Source organism: Benincasa hispida, chromosome 10 (genome assembly GCF_009727055.1).
Source record: "Benincasa hispida cultivar B227 chromosome 10, ASM972705v1, whole genome shotgun sequence".
In the NCBI taxonomy this organism is placed as follows: Eukaryota; Viridiplantae; Streptophyta; class Magnoliopsida; order Cucurbitales; family Cucurbitaceae; genus Benincasa; species Benincasa hispida.
The window spans coordinates 38,843,723-38,862,827 of NC_052358.1; the positions used below are offsets into that span (position 1 = coordinate 38,843,723).

At 36.4% G+C, this 19,105-nt stretch overlaps 2 protein-coding genes across 2 annotated transcripts; one reads left to right on the forward strand and one right to left on the reverse strand.

Moving 5' to 3' along the window:
- Positions 1–384: 384 nt before the first annotated feature.
- Positions 385–1,274, reverse strand: LOC120089065. Its single transcript, XM_039046492.1, has 2 exons — positions 1,175–1,274; positions 385–719 (listed from the first exon to the last, which is right to left on the reverse strand). The coding sequence occupies exons 1-2, from the start codon at positions 1,272–1,274 to the stop codon at positions 385–387; spliced, it is 435 nt and encodes a 144-aa protein (XP_038902420.1).
- A 13,576-nt stretch (positions 1,275–14,850) lies between these two features.
- Positions 14,851–15,351, forward strand: LOC120089066. The gene has a single exon (XM_039046493.1). The coding sequence runs from the start codon at positions 14,851–14,853 to the stop codon at positions 15,349–15,351; it is 501 nt and encodes a 166-aa protein (XP_038902421.1).
- Positions 15,352–19,105: the final 3,754 nt, after the last annotated feature.

Below are 19,105 nucleotides of genomic sequence, written 5' to 3' on the forward strand. Positions count from 1 at the left end.
TAAGTAAGCTATAAGAATTACACTTGATTCTTAAAAGTGACAAATCTTAACACTTGAATTGAAAGAAATTATAAATTATTTGCTGAAATTTTGAAGCAAATCTAGGAACTACAGAGTCGTTTATCATGAGAACATAAAGAAAAACCTACTGAAAATAAATTTTTAGGTGTTTGGCATTCCATGGGTGACGTAAGCTTTTCCTACTTAGGTCAATCAAGTCATATGTTCCAGGTCGAATGACTTTGGCTACCTGATAAGGGCCCTCAAAATTTGGTCCCAAAGCCTTATTGCCAAGATCCTTAGTGTTGGGCATGAGTTGCCTAAGGACTAGGTCCCCTACTCTGAAGCTTTGTTTGCACACATGGAATTGTAATATCATGCAATTCAGCTCTTATACTCTGCCACCGGTAGATTCGCTATTTTACGATGCTCTTCCAGGAGGTCTAGATTTAGGCGAAGTGCCTCATCACTCTTAGCTAGATTGAATAGCTCGACCCTATGGGAAGGAATTTTGATCTCAACTGGCATCAGAGCTTCTTCCCCAAAGGCAAGCAAAAAGGCAGTCTCACCCGTTGAAGTTTGTGAATTCATCCGATAGACCCATGACACATTCAGCAGCATTTTAGGCCACAACCTCTTTAATCCTTCCAGCTTAGCCTTGAGATTTCGCTTAATGTTCTTATTGACAGCTTCAACCAGTCCATTAGCTTGCGGATGCACTAGAGATGAAAAATAATGTTTAATACTGAGGCTGGTACAAAAATGGCGAAATGCCGCGTTGTCAAATTGATGGCCATTGTTAATAATCAGGACATGTGGTATATGAATCGACATAGGGTGTTCTTCCAAATGAAATTGGTCACTTTTTGCTTGGTAATTGCTGCTAGAGCTTCGGCCTCTACCCATTTGGTAAAATAATTGACAGCAACAACAATGAACTTGGTCTGCACCTTACCTGGAGGTAGGGGTCCAATTATGTCGATGCCCCATTGTGCGAATGACCAAGGGCTCATAATGTTTACGATAGGTTCAGGAGGTTGTTTAGGTACAATTGCAAATCTCTAATACCAATTGCAAGATGTGGGGAATTTACATGTATCACCAGCTAGTGTGGGCCAATAATAACCTTAGCGAGTTATTTTCCTTTTGAGGAATCGAGCCCCGAAGTGATTACCACACATTTCCTCGTGAATTTCCCACATGATGTAATCAGCCTTATCTGAATCAATAGATTTCAACAGAGGGAGAATATCCTCTCTTGTACGGTCTTCCATTATTTGTCACATAATGGGTAGCCTTGCACCTTAACCTTCAAGCTTCAACTTTATCATTTTGCAATACTCCTTCCAGAAACTTGATTAAGGGGGTCATTCAACAGCTATGCTCGATCTGTGCTTGGTCATCTATCTTCATAGCTTCTTCCCTTAATATACTGGATGCATTTAAAACTTCTACAGTTACCATTCTACTTAGGTTGGCATCATAAGTTGCTGCCAACCGGGCTAAGAGTCGGCATTGGTATTTTGAAATCGTGGTATCTACTTTATGTCACATTTGCTAAACGAGCCTAGCATTTTCCTGACTTCTGCTAGATAAATAGCCATTTTATGATTTTTTTACTGGTATGTCTCAACTACCTAATTGATAATAAGTTGGGAATCACTGTAAATAAACAAGTAGGTGACTCCAACTCCAACAGCTAGTCGTAATCCAGTTGAGGGTGCTTCATATTCTGCCTAATTATTTGAGGCCCGAAACTCGAACCTTAGGGCATACTCAACGCGTCCTCCCTTTGGTGACAACAACAGTAATCTGACTCCACAACCATTTCTATTGGACGGTCTGTCCACTTAAAGCTCCCATGGAAGGTCGTTGTTATTGAGTTGTATGTTCTAAAACTCGTAGCCTGTAAACAGTAACCATATATGAATTTTATTCAGGCAAATGTTGTTGAATGAAAATGAATTGATAACTCTAAATCCAGTAAACTACGAACCCTTGGCTATTGTAATGAATACCGGGACTTTATGTCAAGACATAAACTGGATCAAATTTGAGTAAAATAGCCTAAATAGTTTATAGTACTTGGATTACGTTGGGTACCTATTTCTGGAGATACTATTGAATACGACCCACTTTATGCTTGTTACAAATGTTGTAAAGAATAAACGATGTGATCAGTTTGTTCAAGTAGAGACATATGGGCGAGGGTGTTCTACATGATGAGATTATGTAAGACTGACCAGAAATAATCATTGTTACGTACTAACACGATTTAATGTTAACACTGATTAATTTCACTTCTTGGTGACCTAGAAAACTTAATTTGAATTGTGAGCTGTCTATGAACTCCTGCTTATTCGAGATTATCTCTTGATCTGCATAGATAAGGGTAAGCTCAACAACGCTGTTCAATATGCCTCCCATTTCAGGGATAATACTGGATAGATAGCTGGAGACATAGAATTTGCAAGATGGAATTCACTCCTACCCATTTTAGGGATAGTAGAAATGTTGTTCCCTTAAAGGTTGATCTCGAGTCTTGAAGAAGGTGCCCCATCCTCTCCTCGACCTGAGAGGGAATGGATTTAGTGATTAAGATCCTAAATCAATTGTTCATTAGAGGGACAATGGTACTTAAGGAGAAAAGATGTAACTCAGGGGTAAAATGGTAATTGACCTAGTTGAGGTTATGAACAACCTGTGAAGGATCAACTTATCAATGATGGTTATATCAAATAGACACATAATATATCTATAATGAGGGGAGTGCAAGTACTGTTGGGAATGTCTTAGAACTCGTAGTTCGTAAATTTTGTATTAAACATTCTATTTATCAATAAAATATTATTGAGTATCTTATTCGATAAAATTGTTGATATTGCATTCTATTATGATAATCTAATAAACATATTCATGGCTATAGTATGAATACTTTAACTTTATGTAGTGACATAAAGAGGATCAAGTTAATAGTATATACCTTAAATGGTTTATAAGTATATGGATGAAATTGTGTATCTCATCCTGGTAACACTATTGTATATGGCCCATTATGTATAGGTAATATAAATGATGTGATCCACAGATAATTCATTAGAGACATGTGAGTGGAGGCTTCCTATACAATGAGTTTGCATAAAGACTAGACCACGAAATAGTCATTTTTCTTTATAAAGATCGTTTACTGTTAAAATTGACTATTTCATACTAAAGTAACCTAGGATAACTTGATCTTAATCTTGAGCTAGCTATGTACTCCTATTTATTCGAGATTTTCCTTTGATCTGCATGGGTGAGAGTAGTCCAACACCACTGTTCAATAAGCCTTCCATTTTAGGGATAAGACTAGATAGATAGCTTGGGACATAATCCTGCGAGATGGAATTCACTCCTACCCATTTTAGGGTTAGCAGATAGGTTGTTCTCTTAAGTGCTGATTCCAGGTCTTGAACAATCGGGGCCCCGTCGTCTCATGATACAGAGAGACATGATTCATAAGTGGTACTATGAATCAATTGTGCATTAGAGGGTTAGAGGGAACTTAAGAAACAAGATGTATTTACAGGAGTAAAATGGTAATTTTGACCCAATTGTAAATACGAACGACCTGTGAAGGATCGACTTACTGATTATGGTTTACATGGACAACATGGACAAAAATACATCTACAGTGAGGAGAGTGCAACTATAGAGCTATAGTGTTATGTCTTGATGGTTAACGAAAAGTAATAAATTTTGTTTAAAGAGTTTAACCTATTAATTTCAAATCGTTGGAGCTCATGATATATAGGTCCAATAGGTCCCTCTACTAGCTCATAAATTGGAATAATGAATTGAGTAATTGATTGCTTGAATTTTGAATTTAGGGTTATGAATTTGAAATGTTCAAATTCAGTTTTAAGGTTTTTCATATTGATTGTATAAGATATAATTAAAACGTTTAATTTAATCGAAATTAAAACGAGATTGGAGAATCAATTAATATTTAAATTATGATTTAAATATGAAATTGAATCATATTGGTGGATTTGATGTTTTATTAATTTAATATTAAGATAGTTTAATATTCTTTTAATTAAAATAAAATTAGTTTTATATCAATTAATTATTTTTGAATTAATTGTATAAAACTAGTTTTAAATAAAATAGTTTTATTTAAAATAAAAAATCATTTTATAAGAAAATTGATTAAAAATTAAAGAGTAGTGGATTTTTCCAAATCCACTATCTCTTATGGTGATTTATCACCAAAATCCAGCAATTTCTTCATTAATTCTTCAAGTAGGAGCTGCCCTCCATGCAACCCTACTATTTTGCATGATTTCAAAGTATATATACAAGTTTATGCAGAAAGATTGAGTGTGATTCTGAGTTTACTTACTGAAGCGCTAGAAAATTGAAAACCCTAAAAAATCCACCTAATTTCATCCTCAATTCAGCTTGATTTGAGGGTTTTCATCACACATTTCTTCTTGAGCATAGTGGAGAAGATCTTGATGGTGGTCATCGTGAAGAATCAAGCTCAATCATGGTGAAATTCTACTGAATTCGTGGAAGAGATCTTCGAAGGTAACATTTATCTCAAACCCTCTTATGAATGTCATATGAGTAGCATGTTTAAAACTCAAATTAAATGTAGTTTAAGTGCTTATTAATTTTGAATTCTTCCGTTGTATGTTATATTACTCCTTCAACTACAGGATATATTGGACAGTCCTGTTAGTTAACGAATATTGATTAACTAGTTAAAGAGTTTGACCGGTTAGTTTATGATCATTGGAGCCCATGATATGTAGGTTCATCGGTTCTCCTTGCTAGCTCACTACAGACAAAATTGAAGAATAGGTGAAGTGAGAATTAAAAATGTTCGAATTCGGTCTTTAGGGAAAGTTGTATTTTAAATAAGATATAATTTACAATTAATTAATTATTTTTGGAGAGTACGTTTTCAATAGAATATTAGCATGAAATATTTTTAAAAATTTATTAATGTGATTAATCAAAGCTAGGTGTCAACGATAATTTAATATGTGATATTAAATTTGTTTATTTTATTTAATTAAAATTTTTTAATTAAATAATTTCTAAAATTTGAAAAATATATTTCATTTTTTTAAAAATAAAAATTAGTTAGTGCAAAATTCCAATTGTTGGATTTTTCCACTAAGTGGGTTTTGAAGTGGCTCATGCTAAGCTTAACACCTACATTATTCATGCTATTGGAGTTTGAGGTGGAAGTCATGCAAGAAGGGTTTTTTTATGTGTTTTGCTTATAAATAGGTTTTGATTTTCAAAAATTTAAAACTAATGAGGATTTACCGTTGGTGGTACTGATTGCTCACGGAGACGAAGTTTATCATGGAAATTATAAAGGTTATTTCTCTAATTTCTTTTCATGCTTAATCCTTAGTTAATTATTTGTAATTAGATCGTTATGATCCGTTGCTTCCACTGTGCATGCTTCTATTTTCCAACAGTTGTAGCTCTCAGTTTGTTGAAATATTTCTGCCATGCATACCTCAATGTTGTCACCCAGTGAGGCATATAGTGTGAACTCAATCATAAAGTTAGCTACAACTTGGTCCTTCATTCCGACTTGACGGTGAAAATGGATGTCTTACTCGCCTAATTCGATTACCCATTTCATCAATCTGCTCAATGCTTCTAGCTTTTGTAGCACCTGCCGCAATGGGAAGCTACTTAAAATTGTTACTTTATGTGCTTCGAAATACGGGCATAACCTCCAAGCATACACTACCAAGGTGAGAGAAAGCTTCTCTACCTAGGGGTATCTCGTCTCTGCCCCTACCATCGATTTACTGGTGTAGTATACTGGCGACTATCAACCTTCGCCGTCCTTGATTAGGATAGAACTAACTACAAAATCAGACATAATAAGGTACAAGAAAATCTCTTCTCCTAGCACGGGCTTAAAAAGGAGCGGGATCGAGCTCAAATAATCTTTAAATTGCTTGAATGCCTGCTCATGTTCCTCCATCCGTTCAAAGCTAGCTTTTTTTTTTTAATACTTTAAAAAATGGAAGACATTTATCAGTAGCTCAATTTACGAAATGATTAAGAGCTGTTATCTTCCCGTTCAGACTTTGTAGCTATTTTACATTTTTAGGAGACTCCATCTCTAATACAGCTCGTATTTTTTCTGGGTTTGCTTCAATTCCTCTCTGGTTTACCATAAAGCCGAGAAACTTGCTAGAGGCCACTACGAAGGTAAACTTTTTTGGGTTCAGCTTCATTCGATATCTCCTCAAAATTCCAAAAGCCTCGGCTAAGTCGTTTACACGGTGGCTTACTTTCTTGCTTTTAACTAGCATGTCATCCACATCTACCTCCATATTCCTGCCAATAAGAGGAGCAAACATTTTATTCACCAAACATTGATTAGTGGCTCATGCATTCTTGTGCCCAAACAACATCACAGTATAATAGTAAAGACCCTGACTGGTGAAACAAGTGGTTTTCTCTTGATCTGAGGGATGCATTCTAATTTGATTATATCTTGAGTAAGCATCCATGAAGCTCAATAGCTCATGGCCAATAGTAGCATCGACGAGTTTGTCTATTCTCGGGAGTGGTAAACTATCCTTCGAGCAGACATAATTGAGATTGGTGAAATCAATGCACATTCTCCATTTTCCATTAGATTTCCTAGTTGACCTCTCGAATAAATTTCGTCCACAATAAGTTGTCGACCTGTTCAGCTATTATTTAATTATGAGCTTGATTAAAAGCCCACCTTTTTTGGTGCACTGGTTGTAGCTTGGATCAATACTGAGCCAGTGCAACATTACTTGCGGATCCACCTCTGGCATGTCATCTGCAGACCAGGCAAATGCATCTACATTATTTCTTAGAAAACTTACAATAGCTTCCTTCTCATCAACTCCTAGCCTTGTCCTGATGCTAACTCCTTCAGTGTCAAATAACAATGAAATAGATTCTAATGGCTCAGCCGGCTCGCCTCGGAGCCTCGGCTCAGTTGCCAATTCAGGACTGGTAATGTCATCCGACTCTACCTCACTGACAAAGGGTTTCTCATAAGAGGATCTAATGTTTGAGCCTTGACATTGGACACTTTCTATAGCGGGACAATGCTTCTCATTTCCTTCTCTAGCAATACTGCTAATGACGTGTACCACCTCTACTTTGCCTTGTGGATTTCTCATGGCAGTCCTATAGTATTCTCATGACATCAATTGTTCCCCTCTCACAATCCAAATCCACCCAGGGTTGGGAATTTCAATGACTAGTGATAGGTGGACGAAATAGCTTTCACTTGATGCAGGGATGGTCTGCCTTGTTGGGGTGGATGCCCTGAATCTCATAGAGTCCTATAGTTTGTAAACCTTGTATGAACAAACTTGTAAGTAATTAATAATATTTTATATTTTATTCACATTGTCTATAATGTGATATTTTAGTTGCATTAACCACAATCCAATAAACATCCAAGGTTATCATTGTAACTTAAACATGTATGTGGAGATATACAGGTAGATCATGTTTTAAGTTATAACTTAAATGGTCTGTATTATTTGGATAAGACTAGATACCTTATTCTGGTGATACTACGAGTATGTCCTGCTTTGTAGATGTTACAAATGTTGCAAAGTGCTACAAATGATCTGATATTCATCATTCGTGTATTATATATGTGAACGGGGATATTCTATAAAAAAGAGTTTGTATAAGACCAGACCATGAAATTCTTAGTCTCATTATATAACGCCGTTCATAATAGAGACTTTCATTTCACGAGGATGACCATAGGTAACATGACCTTAATCCTGAGTGAGTTGTGAACTTCTACCTATGAGGGCGATCCTTTGATTTGTATGGGTGAGAGTGGCCAGATCGCCGACTCAATAAGCCTACCATTTTAGGGATTCATCTGATTGGGGAGCTGGGAACTCTGCTACACAAGATAAAATTCACTTCTTCCCCGAAGTAGGGGTAAGTAGATAAATTGCTCCCTTAAAAGCTGATTTCGGGTCTTGAACAATGTGGTGCCACACCCTCTCCTAGCCCGACAAGGGTTCAGTCATAGTAGGACTATGATCTATTGTTCATTAGAGAGATCAATGGTACTTAAAGGAGTTAAATGTAACTACAGGGGCAAAATGTACTTACGAGTAATTTGTGAAGGGTCATCATACTGTTGATTGGTTATATCCAATGAACACAAAAATATATCTGTAGTGCGAAGAGTGCAGTTGTCGGTCTTTAGTGGAATGCCCGATAGTTAACGGATGGTGGATAATGTAATTAAAGAGTATAATTAATTATTTACGTACCGTTGGAGCTTCAGGCTATATGTCCATAAGGTCCCATTGGTAGCTCAAAAGAATTTAGTTGAGAATAAGTTTTTGGGTTAATTTGAAATGTTCAAATTAATAAGAGGGAATTTAATTATATATGATATAATTAAATTGATTCAATTATATATGATAAAATTGTTATAATGTATTTGATACATTATAGTTTAATTGGAGGAATAAATATTTGAATGTGATTCAAATATATTTTCTAGAATGAGATTCATAGTTGTTAAATTTAATATAAATATGAATTATATTAAATGCCATAAAATAGAGAAAAATAACTATAGTTTATATTGTATGTGATGGAATATTAAAACTATAGATTATAAATATAATATGATAAGTTGGTTATCATATTTATTTATATTATTTATTATTTTGAATAATAATTCTATTCTCCCTCCAACCACTTTAGTGGGTGGTTAGTTGGTCTTTTATGACAAAAGAAATAAAGAGAAATTAGTTTTTTTTCCTTCAACGCAGTACACTACATGAAAATAGGAGAACTTATACGATAGAGTTTTTCACTACACGATCGAGAAGATTCCTATACAATAGTTCTTCTCGATCTTCTTCCTCCTTCAAACTCACAAACTCCCTCCTAACCAAAATAGTCGGAGCCCACAATTCTTGGGTTTTAACCCCGAGAATACCAAAGGTTCCAAGTGGTGGTGTCTTCCTTTTTCGTTCATGAGATTCTTGAAGAGGGTCTTCAATTTGCTGTTTGAAGTGATCGTGATAGTTTAGGGTTGTATGAAAAGAAGTGTTCTTTAAAGGTATAATCACTTGATCTCTATTTCTTGTTTAAAAAGCATGTTGTAGTTTTATTTAGAATGCATAACTGTATGTTTGCTGTAAACTTGTGTTTTCAAACAAAATGAAATTTGGACAATCTGCTTCTGCACATGGATCTCTTTAAAAATGATTTCCTTCATTCCTAGATGACATTGTAGATTGATCTATCGTCTATGACCAAGAACTCCAGCATAGCTATTACAATGGCCATACCTCCGCCAGTGGTGACTCAAAGCTCTATACCACCTTTTGGGTATACTATCTGACCACCGAACCCTAACAATGGAGTCACATTTCTTCTAAAAAATTCTCGTCCAAACCTCATGGTGTCAAAGGTGAGAAGAGATAAGATATCTGCTAAGCTACCTCCATCCACCAAAATTCTATGCATTTTGATATTTGCTATGGTCAGTAATACTACTAGGGCGTCATTGTGAGGCTGCTGTAAATTTACTGCGTCTTCCTCAGAAAAGCTAATTACTTGATCTACTACAGTAGTTGAACATACTTTTTGGGCTCCCAAAGACAATTGGGCTTCCCGTGCTCTATTATTTTGCTTTATTCCAAAATCGCTCCCAGTCGATCCGCCCATAATCTTTTGATTTCTCTGCTCGGATTGACATGTGATCTCTTCTGTTTTGAGCCATTTTACTTTGACTACCATTCTGGTCTCTACTCTCTCCCACATATTCCTTCAGTTGTCCCTATTGAAATAAAGTTTCTATGGCTTCCTTGAGGTTAAAATTTTTTGTAGTGGTATGGAAATGGTCTCGATGGAAGAGACAATATTTGTCTCTGTTTCTTCGATGTGACCCCACCATTAGCTTTGCTGGCCATTTCAACATTTATTTGTCTTGAATCTCCATTAAAATCTATTTCACTAGAACTACCGTGGTAGTGTAGCATTCAAACTTTCTAGATAATAAGTCCTTTCGGGCTATTTTTTCCAGTGCCATAGGTCATCTTCCATCCTTCTCTTCTTGTTCCCATGTCGGTCTTCCTCTTCTTGGCCTCTTGATCTTTATTGGTCCAAACGGATGGGTTTCTCTTCCTGACCACCTCTCGAGTGAAGGAGCTCTCCAAACACTTATGTACTTCTGTGCCCTAGAAAGAAGTTTGACATAGGTTGTAGCAGCTTTCTTGCCTAAGGACCAGAGGAACTTCTCATCTCTAAGTCCTATTACGATGGTTGTCAGGGTAACACTGTCAGCATAACCTTCAATCTGCAAAGCTTTATGTTAAATCTTGCGACATGTTCTCTCAGGGATTCATTCCTCCCTTGATTTATGGTGAGAAGATGAGTGGGAGGTGTTCTCTTATCTCGACCTCCTAGGAACTGAGTAATGAATGCTCTTTTTAGTTCTCGAAATGAAGCTATCGACCTCCTCTTCAGCTTTCTTAACCATTTTCGGGCAGGTTCTGTCAGGGTAAATGAGAACGCCCTACACTTGATAGCGTATCAGACTCCATGGAGTTCCATCCATGACCAAAACGTATCAAGATGCTCTACCGGATCCTTTGATCCATCATAGGACTTTATGGTAGGTAATTTGAATGTGAGGTATATCGGCTGCTGCATGATCTCATCTGTGAAGGGTGGGTCTGCTTGATCTAACAAATTATTAAGGTCCAACCCCTCATAATCTTAAGCCTTCATCATATCTCTTAGCTGGTTTTGAATGCTTTGTAACTCGACGATCCATAGTCGACTATCCACATCTCTGTCAACCTCGGCTTGTTTCCTCGCCTTTGGTTGATGAGATCTTGTAAGTGTGTACCCAGGTCGGTTTATTAGTCCAAACCGTCGTCTACCCATCATTTAACTTAATTGGAGCATAATTTCGAATAGTAAGAGTTTGAGAATGGCGATCAGCAGGTGCATGCTTCTTCAGGTTTGAGTTGTTTGCACGCCAGTCGTTTCCTCCCAATATCAACTTCTCTGATGCCTTTGGTCCAAAAAATTCGGACTCCTCTACCCCTTCAATCACTGGACCCTTACCATGGCTGGGTTTCAGACAATTGGGGTGGTGCTTTGGCCCAACAAATTGTGCTTCTGCTTCCCATCATGCTTATTTTCCTCAGATGGGTATATTGCATTCTGCTTGATGGCTTTGATAATTAGGTTTGGTCATCTGAGCATTTCCATGATTTGGCTTAGATTCTGACTTAAGCTATCTACTTTGGCGACTAGATCCACATACTCCTGAGTTGGCTCATTTTCAAGCTGGTGGGTCTCCCTCACATGAGTTTCTAAAATACATGTGGATTGTCGCCTTGGATGACGTTCATGATCCAAATCATCCCCATCAGTTGGGAGTTCTCTCTATTCACATTGTTGCTCATGGTTCACACACAAAATGTGGTAATAGGGCTAAAATATTTTGCTATTTTTCCCCATAGACAACGTCAACTATTGATACCAAAAATTGCACCAATGGTAAATTTTTATTTGTTTTAGAGGAGAATAACTTGTTATCCTGCAAAAAGGTTAGAATCGTGTTTGAATTTGATTCTATCAGTAAAAACTTGTGTGAGTTAAAAATCATACCTCTCTTTAGCTGTACCTCTTGAATTATATAAGTCGTCCATGTGATAACCGAATCTAGCTTGCCTCTTCGGCTTCCAAGCCATTACTAATAATTAATTCATCCGTTTTGCACCCGAATCATCATTATCCGACTCGTTACACATTTCAATCTTTAATGTGCTCATCCTTGGGTGGAATCATGGCATTTGATTTACCAGTTATCACTCACAGTGCGACAATATCTCTTTAATACCACAATAATTGAATTATATAAACGGAAATAGGTAAATTACTAGCCTTCAAATTAACCATCTTAAAAGAAGTCTTTTTAGATGCTAACTCTTAACACATGCATAAGGATTGTTTCATTTTACCAATCTAATGCATGTCTAAAAGATCATGCAAAACTTCCTGTACCAATTGAGCCAATCCAACTGAGGGTGAAAATTGGGCTGTGGGGGTTGCCGACCCCTATATTTTTTATGTATGATTTTTTTGGGTTTGCCTCATTTAGGGGTCAGCTGGGCCTAGGCTCAGCTGCCAACCTGTGAGGATTGGCGCTTCTCGAAGACCCCCATTTTCCTCTTGCTAGCAGGGCTATACAGCCCGGCTGTAGGCCCTTCGCGGGCTGGCTTCTCCCAAAGGGAGGGGAGTCGGTAACTTGGCCAATTCCCTCCTCCCTTTTTTTTATATATATATATTTCATATTCCTTTATATATGTATATATTATTATTATCATGTATGCACAAGATAAAATATTACCCTTAGCCAAAAGCCATTTGAAAGCTTATTAGCTTGGCTTTCACATTCGGGCGGTCTGTCGAGCTTGGCTAGCTTTCCTTAGCTTGAATTGGTCAGGCTAATTAAAGACCCTTCTTAACTCAACTGCCTTTGCCTGAACCTTGGATTTAATTACGTTATCTAGGTTTAATTTAACCCTCCACAACACCAACTACATAAAAATCAACTTGATTCCTCGAATAGTCCATTAGTGTACACATAGTGTCTCAAATAACAAACCTAAATGCTCACACCAACATAACTAACATAAATTTGTATTATTATGTTTAAGGTTAAAGGTTTGATTCTCCCATTCACATATTTTTAAATAATAATAATAAAACTAATTCTCAATAAACAAACAAATAAATAACAAAACAAAAAGAACCGTGATTTGTATACTTGAAAATTTTGCATAAAAAGAAAAAGTGACTATGGAGAGTAGAGGAAGAAACAATGGGTGTGTATTCAACATTCTTTGGTAAAAGAGAAATCTTTGACAAGATTCGAGATTCATGAATGTGAGTACCAATTCGTCTATCTCAAAACACAAAGAACTTGTTATCTTTAAAAGAGAGAAAGAAACAAAAAAAAAAAAAAAAAAAAAAACTCATTTATTTAAAACCACAATGCAAATAACATTTGTCAGCAAAATGTAGGTCAATTGACATAAAACATTATTACTATCGATATCAAGATTAGAGGTTTGATTCTTTCAACTTTTCCAATTGTTTTCAAAAAATCGATTTTCAAATGCATTATGTCCCCTATATTTACAAATCTTTTTTTTCTGCTTTTTTATAACCTACCACTTTTTATTTTATTTACATGACTTAGAGTCTCTTTAGAAGTGCGAGGATAAAAAATAATTGTAGGAAAAATTTAATCTTTGTACACGTTTGATAACATTACAAGAAAAAAAGTTTTCAGTGACGAAATTCAAACATTGCTAATAGTCATATATTTGTTGCAAAAAATCTTCAGCGACGCAAATATTAATGTTGCATGAAATGTCACTAAAGCTCTGTCGATGAATATATTTTGTGACATTTTATGAGAAACATCACAAATTGCGACAAAAGTAGTTTTCATTGCAAATTGTTTACGACGAAAAGTTTTTCCATCACACACATTTTTGCAACAAAAATATAATTAGTTGCAAAAGCTTGATTTTGTTAAAAAAAAAAAAAACATTCAATTTCTGATAATGACATTTTTTGCTTTTCTTCCCTTATATTTTGTATTCCAAGTCTAATAAATATTTTATATATACAAATAATCAAATAGGATAACATAAGATGAAATATATTTATATAAAGGTTGAAAGTCGATATATACATCTGTAGCAACTTTTTTGTGTAAATTTTTGAAATTACAAAATATGTGAACAAACGTAATGCATAAGCTATAATGTCTACAAAAATAGCATTACTAAATGTTCAACCCACAAAGATGTAAGAAATCAATTTTATCTTCATTTATATATAAACAAGTATATATGATATACTTTTTATTTGGTATATAATCAACTGATATACTAATATATAATAGAATTTTTCTATATTTACAAAATTTAAAAGAAAAAACATCAGAAGATCTGTAATTTTAATTTTTTTTTTGGTTGAACTACCATTTATTTTAAACTTGTAATAGAAATAATAGAAAGTGAGCTTAGTAAGAAGACTTATCTGTTAAGCTTTTCTGTTCCATGTTTTAACCATCAGCTCACCTCGAGCTCTCTTTGTGTTCTTGTAAACCTATGTATAAATAAGAGAGAAAGATTAGAAGCTGAGTGTGAGTGAAAATAACCATTCTTGTAAGAATCAAAAGAACAATCAATAAAGAAAAATACCCTCCCTTGCAAAGTGGATGTAGGCTTCAGCCGAACCCCATAAGTCTTGTGTGTTTCTTCTTCTTTTTCCTCATTGATTGCTATATTCTTGTTCCTCGTGGCATCCTCTTTCCATTTCTGATTTTATGCAGGTGATTCACTGAAGAAGGGGAGCTCGATTCATCAAGATCTCTCTTAGAAATCCTCAAGAACATAAAGAACCAAGGATGAAGACCTTTCTCTCTCTCGAATACCCTTTAGACTTCACTCTGATTTTGCACTCAGTGTGATTGACAATAAGAAAGAGTGCACTAACCAAACTGGTACGTGGTAGAGGAGTGTCATCATTAGGTTGAAGGAAAAATCTTTCCTAACTCCACTAACTCAACATCTTGGGCTGGGTTTACATAAGTGTTTGGTTGTCTCCATATTTTGAATTGGGTCTGCTAAAGGAAAAGAAATCAGTATTTTGGGCCACAAGTGGTATCAGAGCTCAGAGATTAACCCATGACTAATTCAAGATTTGAATTCTTGCAATACACAAATGAGACAAAGTCAATCTTGAAGTTTAAGAATGGCTGCAACCAGGTTTGAAATTGAAAAGTTTGATGGAAATACAAATTTTGATTTGTGGAAAGCTAAGATTAAGGTAGTGTTGGGACAACAAAAGGAACTTTTGGCCATCACAGACCCAACAAAGTACCCCAAAACACTTACAGATGCAGAAAAAGGAATAATAGAAGTAAATGCATATGGAACTATTGTTTTAAATATTACTGATAGTGTTTTAAGACAAATAGTTGACCAACAAACTGCTTTTGATCATTGTAACAAATTAAATGAGATTTATCTCAATAAAGATCTTCCTAATAAAGCTTTCTTGAGGGAAATTTTTTTCACATATAGAATGGATGCTGAAAAATCTCTCTCTGAAAATTTGAATGAATTCAAGAGGTTATCATCAGAATTCAGATCAATAGGAGACAATATTGAGGAAGAAAATGAGGCCTTTATCCTAATAAACCCTCTACCAGACTCATTTAAAAATGTCAAAACAACAATGAAGTATGGCTGAGAAAAGATCGCTACAGAAGCAATTACCTCAACAGTCAGAGTTAGAGAACTTGAACTACAGATGAGCAAGAAAGATTAGCAAGGAGGAGAATGTTTGTTTTCTAAAATCAAGTGTCATTTTTGCCATAAACTTGAACACATGAAGAAAGACTGTTATTCCTTGAAGAGAAAACTGAACCAACAGAACAAAGGAGAAACACAGGCAGAGGCAGTTATAAGGGAGAATTTCTTTGTGTATTTAAATGCCTGGCAGCAACTGAAGAATGTGGTAAGCATAATTCTATGGAATCTTAAGATTGGGATATAGGTTTTTGATGTTCAGTCCATATGACACCATCTAAAGGGTGGTTTTGTACCTACAAGAAGTGGGATGGAGGATTGATGACATGCAAAAATGCATGTCATCTTAGGCCTTTTATTTAGGATTTAAGGGCTGTTAAGTATAATATGCGGCAGTTATGTTAGGAATACATGAGAAAATGAGTTTACGGCATTCAGCATTGAGAATCTCGGCTAACCCACTTTTATGCGTTATTATACGTCAATTGTCTATTTTTGTAGCTAACGTAGGAAATGGACGCAAATGCGGGAGTCGGGCTACCACATAGACGACCGCATGCGGAGAAACTCTCCATCGCAAAGGCTAACGCATACGATCAATGCATGGCTGTTGCGGTAATCCACCACATGCGTCCATCGCATAGGAGTTGCGGTCGTCAAGCGATTGCGGTCATCATGTAGAAGTTGCGGTAATCAAGCAAATGCGGTCACTACACGATTGTGGCTACACAATAAACCATAATAGTGGGATGACCGCAAGGTTGGTGGAATGAACGCATCAACGCATATCTCAGAAAAATCAAAAGATGATGTTGACATTTCACCTACCACGCCGTTAGCAGCAGAGATTCAGAAAAGGATCAACGCGTCGTTAATGTCAAAATCAGAGCAGTCCACTACTGCTGTCGGTGATCAAGCTCTATAAATAGAAGCCGCCGAGCATAACTTCAAATCTTCCATGTTTTGGCCTTTGGGCTGATCCTTATGTTCCAGACGAACGCGTTAGAAAAAAGCTTGAGAGTTCTTCATCTCCTTCATTCATTCCGAGTGACAACTAAAGCCTTCGTCGGAGCTAGATCTCGAGAGAGTCAGCTCCGCCACCCATCCATGGCACCACCGGCAGCCTTGACACAAATCTGTTGGAAGCAAGTCATTGCTTCCAGCTGGTCCTTTTTTCTCTTCTCTTCTTATATTGTATTGTATTACATTTTGGATTAAGAAATTAATACATTGTGTGTTCAATGCATTTCTATGTTTCCTTCGATTCCATCTCCATCTTTCTTTACTTAGCATCCTTAACTTTCATTGCATCACTTAGTGAGGTTGCTTGAGTATCGCATACTTAGTCATGTGGATTAGAGATATGAAGCATGTAGCAAACTACCGGGAGGTGTGCATTGCGTGAGTTTGTGAGAAAACCTTATTTGCTTAGTGTGAAGCTGTAGCAACGCCTGTCTATAGGTGGACGCAATACTTGTCTATGAGTAGAGTCATCAACAACTAACTACCCAGGAGGGTAAGTGGTTGGTCGTATTAAGTAATGTAAGCAAGTATTCACTAGAGATAGGAATAATCTTACGTCAACCAAGTTCATGCGGTTACCTTGTCTTATGAGTGCATCATTCATCATTTAGGCATACTTGGAAGAGTAGTCTAAAATCCAAATCTAAGACTCGAGAGAGCAGATTGGAATGCATAAGCCAGAATGGGAAACTTAGGAATAAGCTCCGTTTTCTATCACACAGTGTATGCACCCTCCAAAGAGGATATTGCATGCGTCCAAGAAGTAGGATATGGTGGCTGTATGAAGTCATCCTGACCTTTTTGCATACACATTGCATACGTCATAGATTTAGGCTCTAGTGTGTGCAGCATGATCGCATAGCTTGCGTTGGCTGAGGTTGCCCTTGCGGTCAATCTTAAGGGTTGTGATGAAGACATCTTCACATTTTATCTATTTTCCATCAATTTACTATGCGCCAACAGTTGTCGTGTCTCTACCTCTCATTCATACTTCTCATTGCGTTGTCTGTTAGTTAGGAGTAGGAGTAGTGTTAGCTTAAAACCCCCATCATTCTTTTATTCAACCTCCGCATACACATTACCACATACGTCTAGCTACAAGTCCCTGAGTCTGACCTCGGATCACCTGAGAAACTTACGTTCGCATTATACTTGGAGTGAGCGCAAGGAAACTTGTGACAGGAACGCATGGTCATCGCACACATTTGTTAACGCATATGATAAGTCTAACGCATGACCACCGATGCATGATAATCCACACATACATTAAGAACATGCATCGCATATTGCATTCACCTAATTTTAGTCATCGAGTCTTTGATGGCTAATAATTAATTTTTCATCACCAATAAGTTAATCCTTGTTGAAGAAATCAGCTAAGTTTAGCTAACGCATGTTCAACGACATCTTCACCTGTGAGGGCAGAATTGAAGATGTTAATCCACCTTTCAAAAGAAGATTGATTGAACTACAAATGAGCAAGAAAGATTAGCAAGGAGGAGAATGTTTGTTTTCAAAAAGGAAAACAAAGATCAACGGGAAGGGCAAGCTGGATGGGGGTGACAGATCTAAAATAAAGTGTCATTTTTTCCATAAACTTGAACACATGAAGAAAGACTGTTATTCCTTGAAGAGAAAACTGAACCAATAGAATAAAGGAGAAAAACAGATAGAGGCAGTTATAGGGGAGAATTCCTTTGTGAATTCAGATGCCTGGCAGCAATTGAAGAATGTGGTAAGCATAATTCTATGGAAACTCAAGATTGGGATATAGGTTCTGGATGTTCAGTCCATATGACACCATCTAAAGGGTGGTTTTGTACGTACAAGAAGTGGGATGGAGTACTGATATACTTGGGAAATAATAATACCTGTAAGGTAGTTGGTATTGGCTCTGTTTCCTTAAAATTACAAGATGGTACAGTGAAGCAAATCAGGAATGTGAGGCATGTTCTTACCTTGAAGAGAAATCTCCTACCATTGGGGATGTTTGACTCCATTGGTTGTGAATTTAGAGGAGTTGGAGGCACTTTTGAGATAATCAAAGACTCAAAGGTGGTGTTGGTGGCTACTAAAATAAATGGCTTATATGTCATTAAATATGTGCAAATGACACATTCAGCCTTGGCTTCAGATGAGGATCCTAAAGAGGATGAGCTCTGGCACAAGAGGCTATCCCAAATTAGTGTGAAAGGGCTGAAAGTTCTTTCCAAATAGGGGATTTTTCCTAATGGGGTTGGAAACAGTTTGAAGTTTTGTGAACATTGCATCCTTAGTAAGGCAACTAGGCACAACTTCCCTAAAGGGCAGTATACTACCAAGGATATACAGGAATATGTGCATTCTGACATATAGGGCCTAACTAACTCTCCTTCACTGAGTAGAGCAAGGTATTTCCTTTCTTTCGTTGATGACTTTTCAAGGAAGATTTGGGTTTATTTTCTAAAAACCAAAGATGAAGTTTTTGGGAGATTTAAAGAATGGAAAACCTTGATTGAAAAACAAACCTCTAAACACATTAAACACTTAAGAACTGACAATGGATTAGAGTTTTATGGAGAAGAGTTTACTTGTTTTGCAGAGAGAATGGAATTGTAAGACACAAAACAGTGAGGTATACACCTCAACAAAATGGAGTTGTAGAGAGACTCAATAGAACAGTGCTTGAAAGA

Coding starts and splice junctions, on each gene's coding strand:
- LOC120089065 (XM_039046492.1), bottom strand. CDS start 1,274: ATGGAAGACCGTACAAGAGAGGATATTCTCCCTCTGTTGAAATCTATT. Junction 720..1,174: donor AATTCACGAGGAAATGTGTG/GTAATCACTTCG, acceptor TTTCATCTCTAG/TGCATCCGCAAGCTAATGGA.
- LOC120089066 (XM_039046493.1), top strand. CDS start 14,851: ATGGCTGCAACCAGGTTTGAAATTGAAAAGTTTGATGGAAATACAAAT.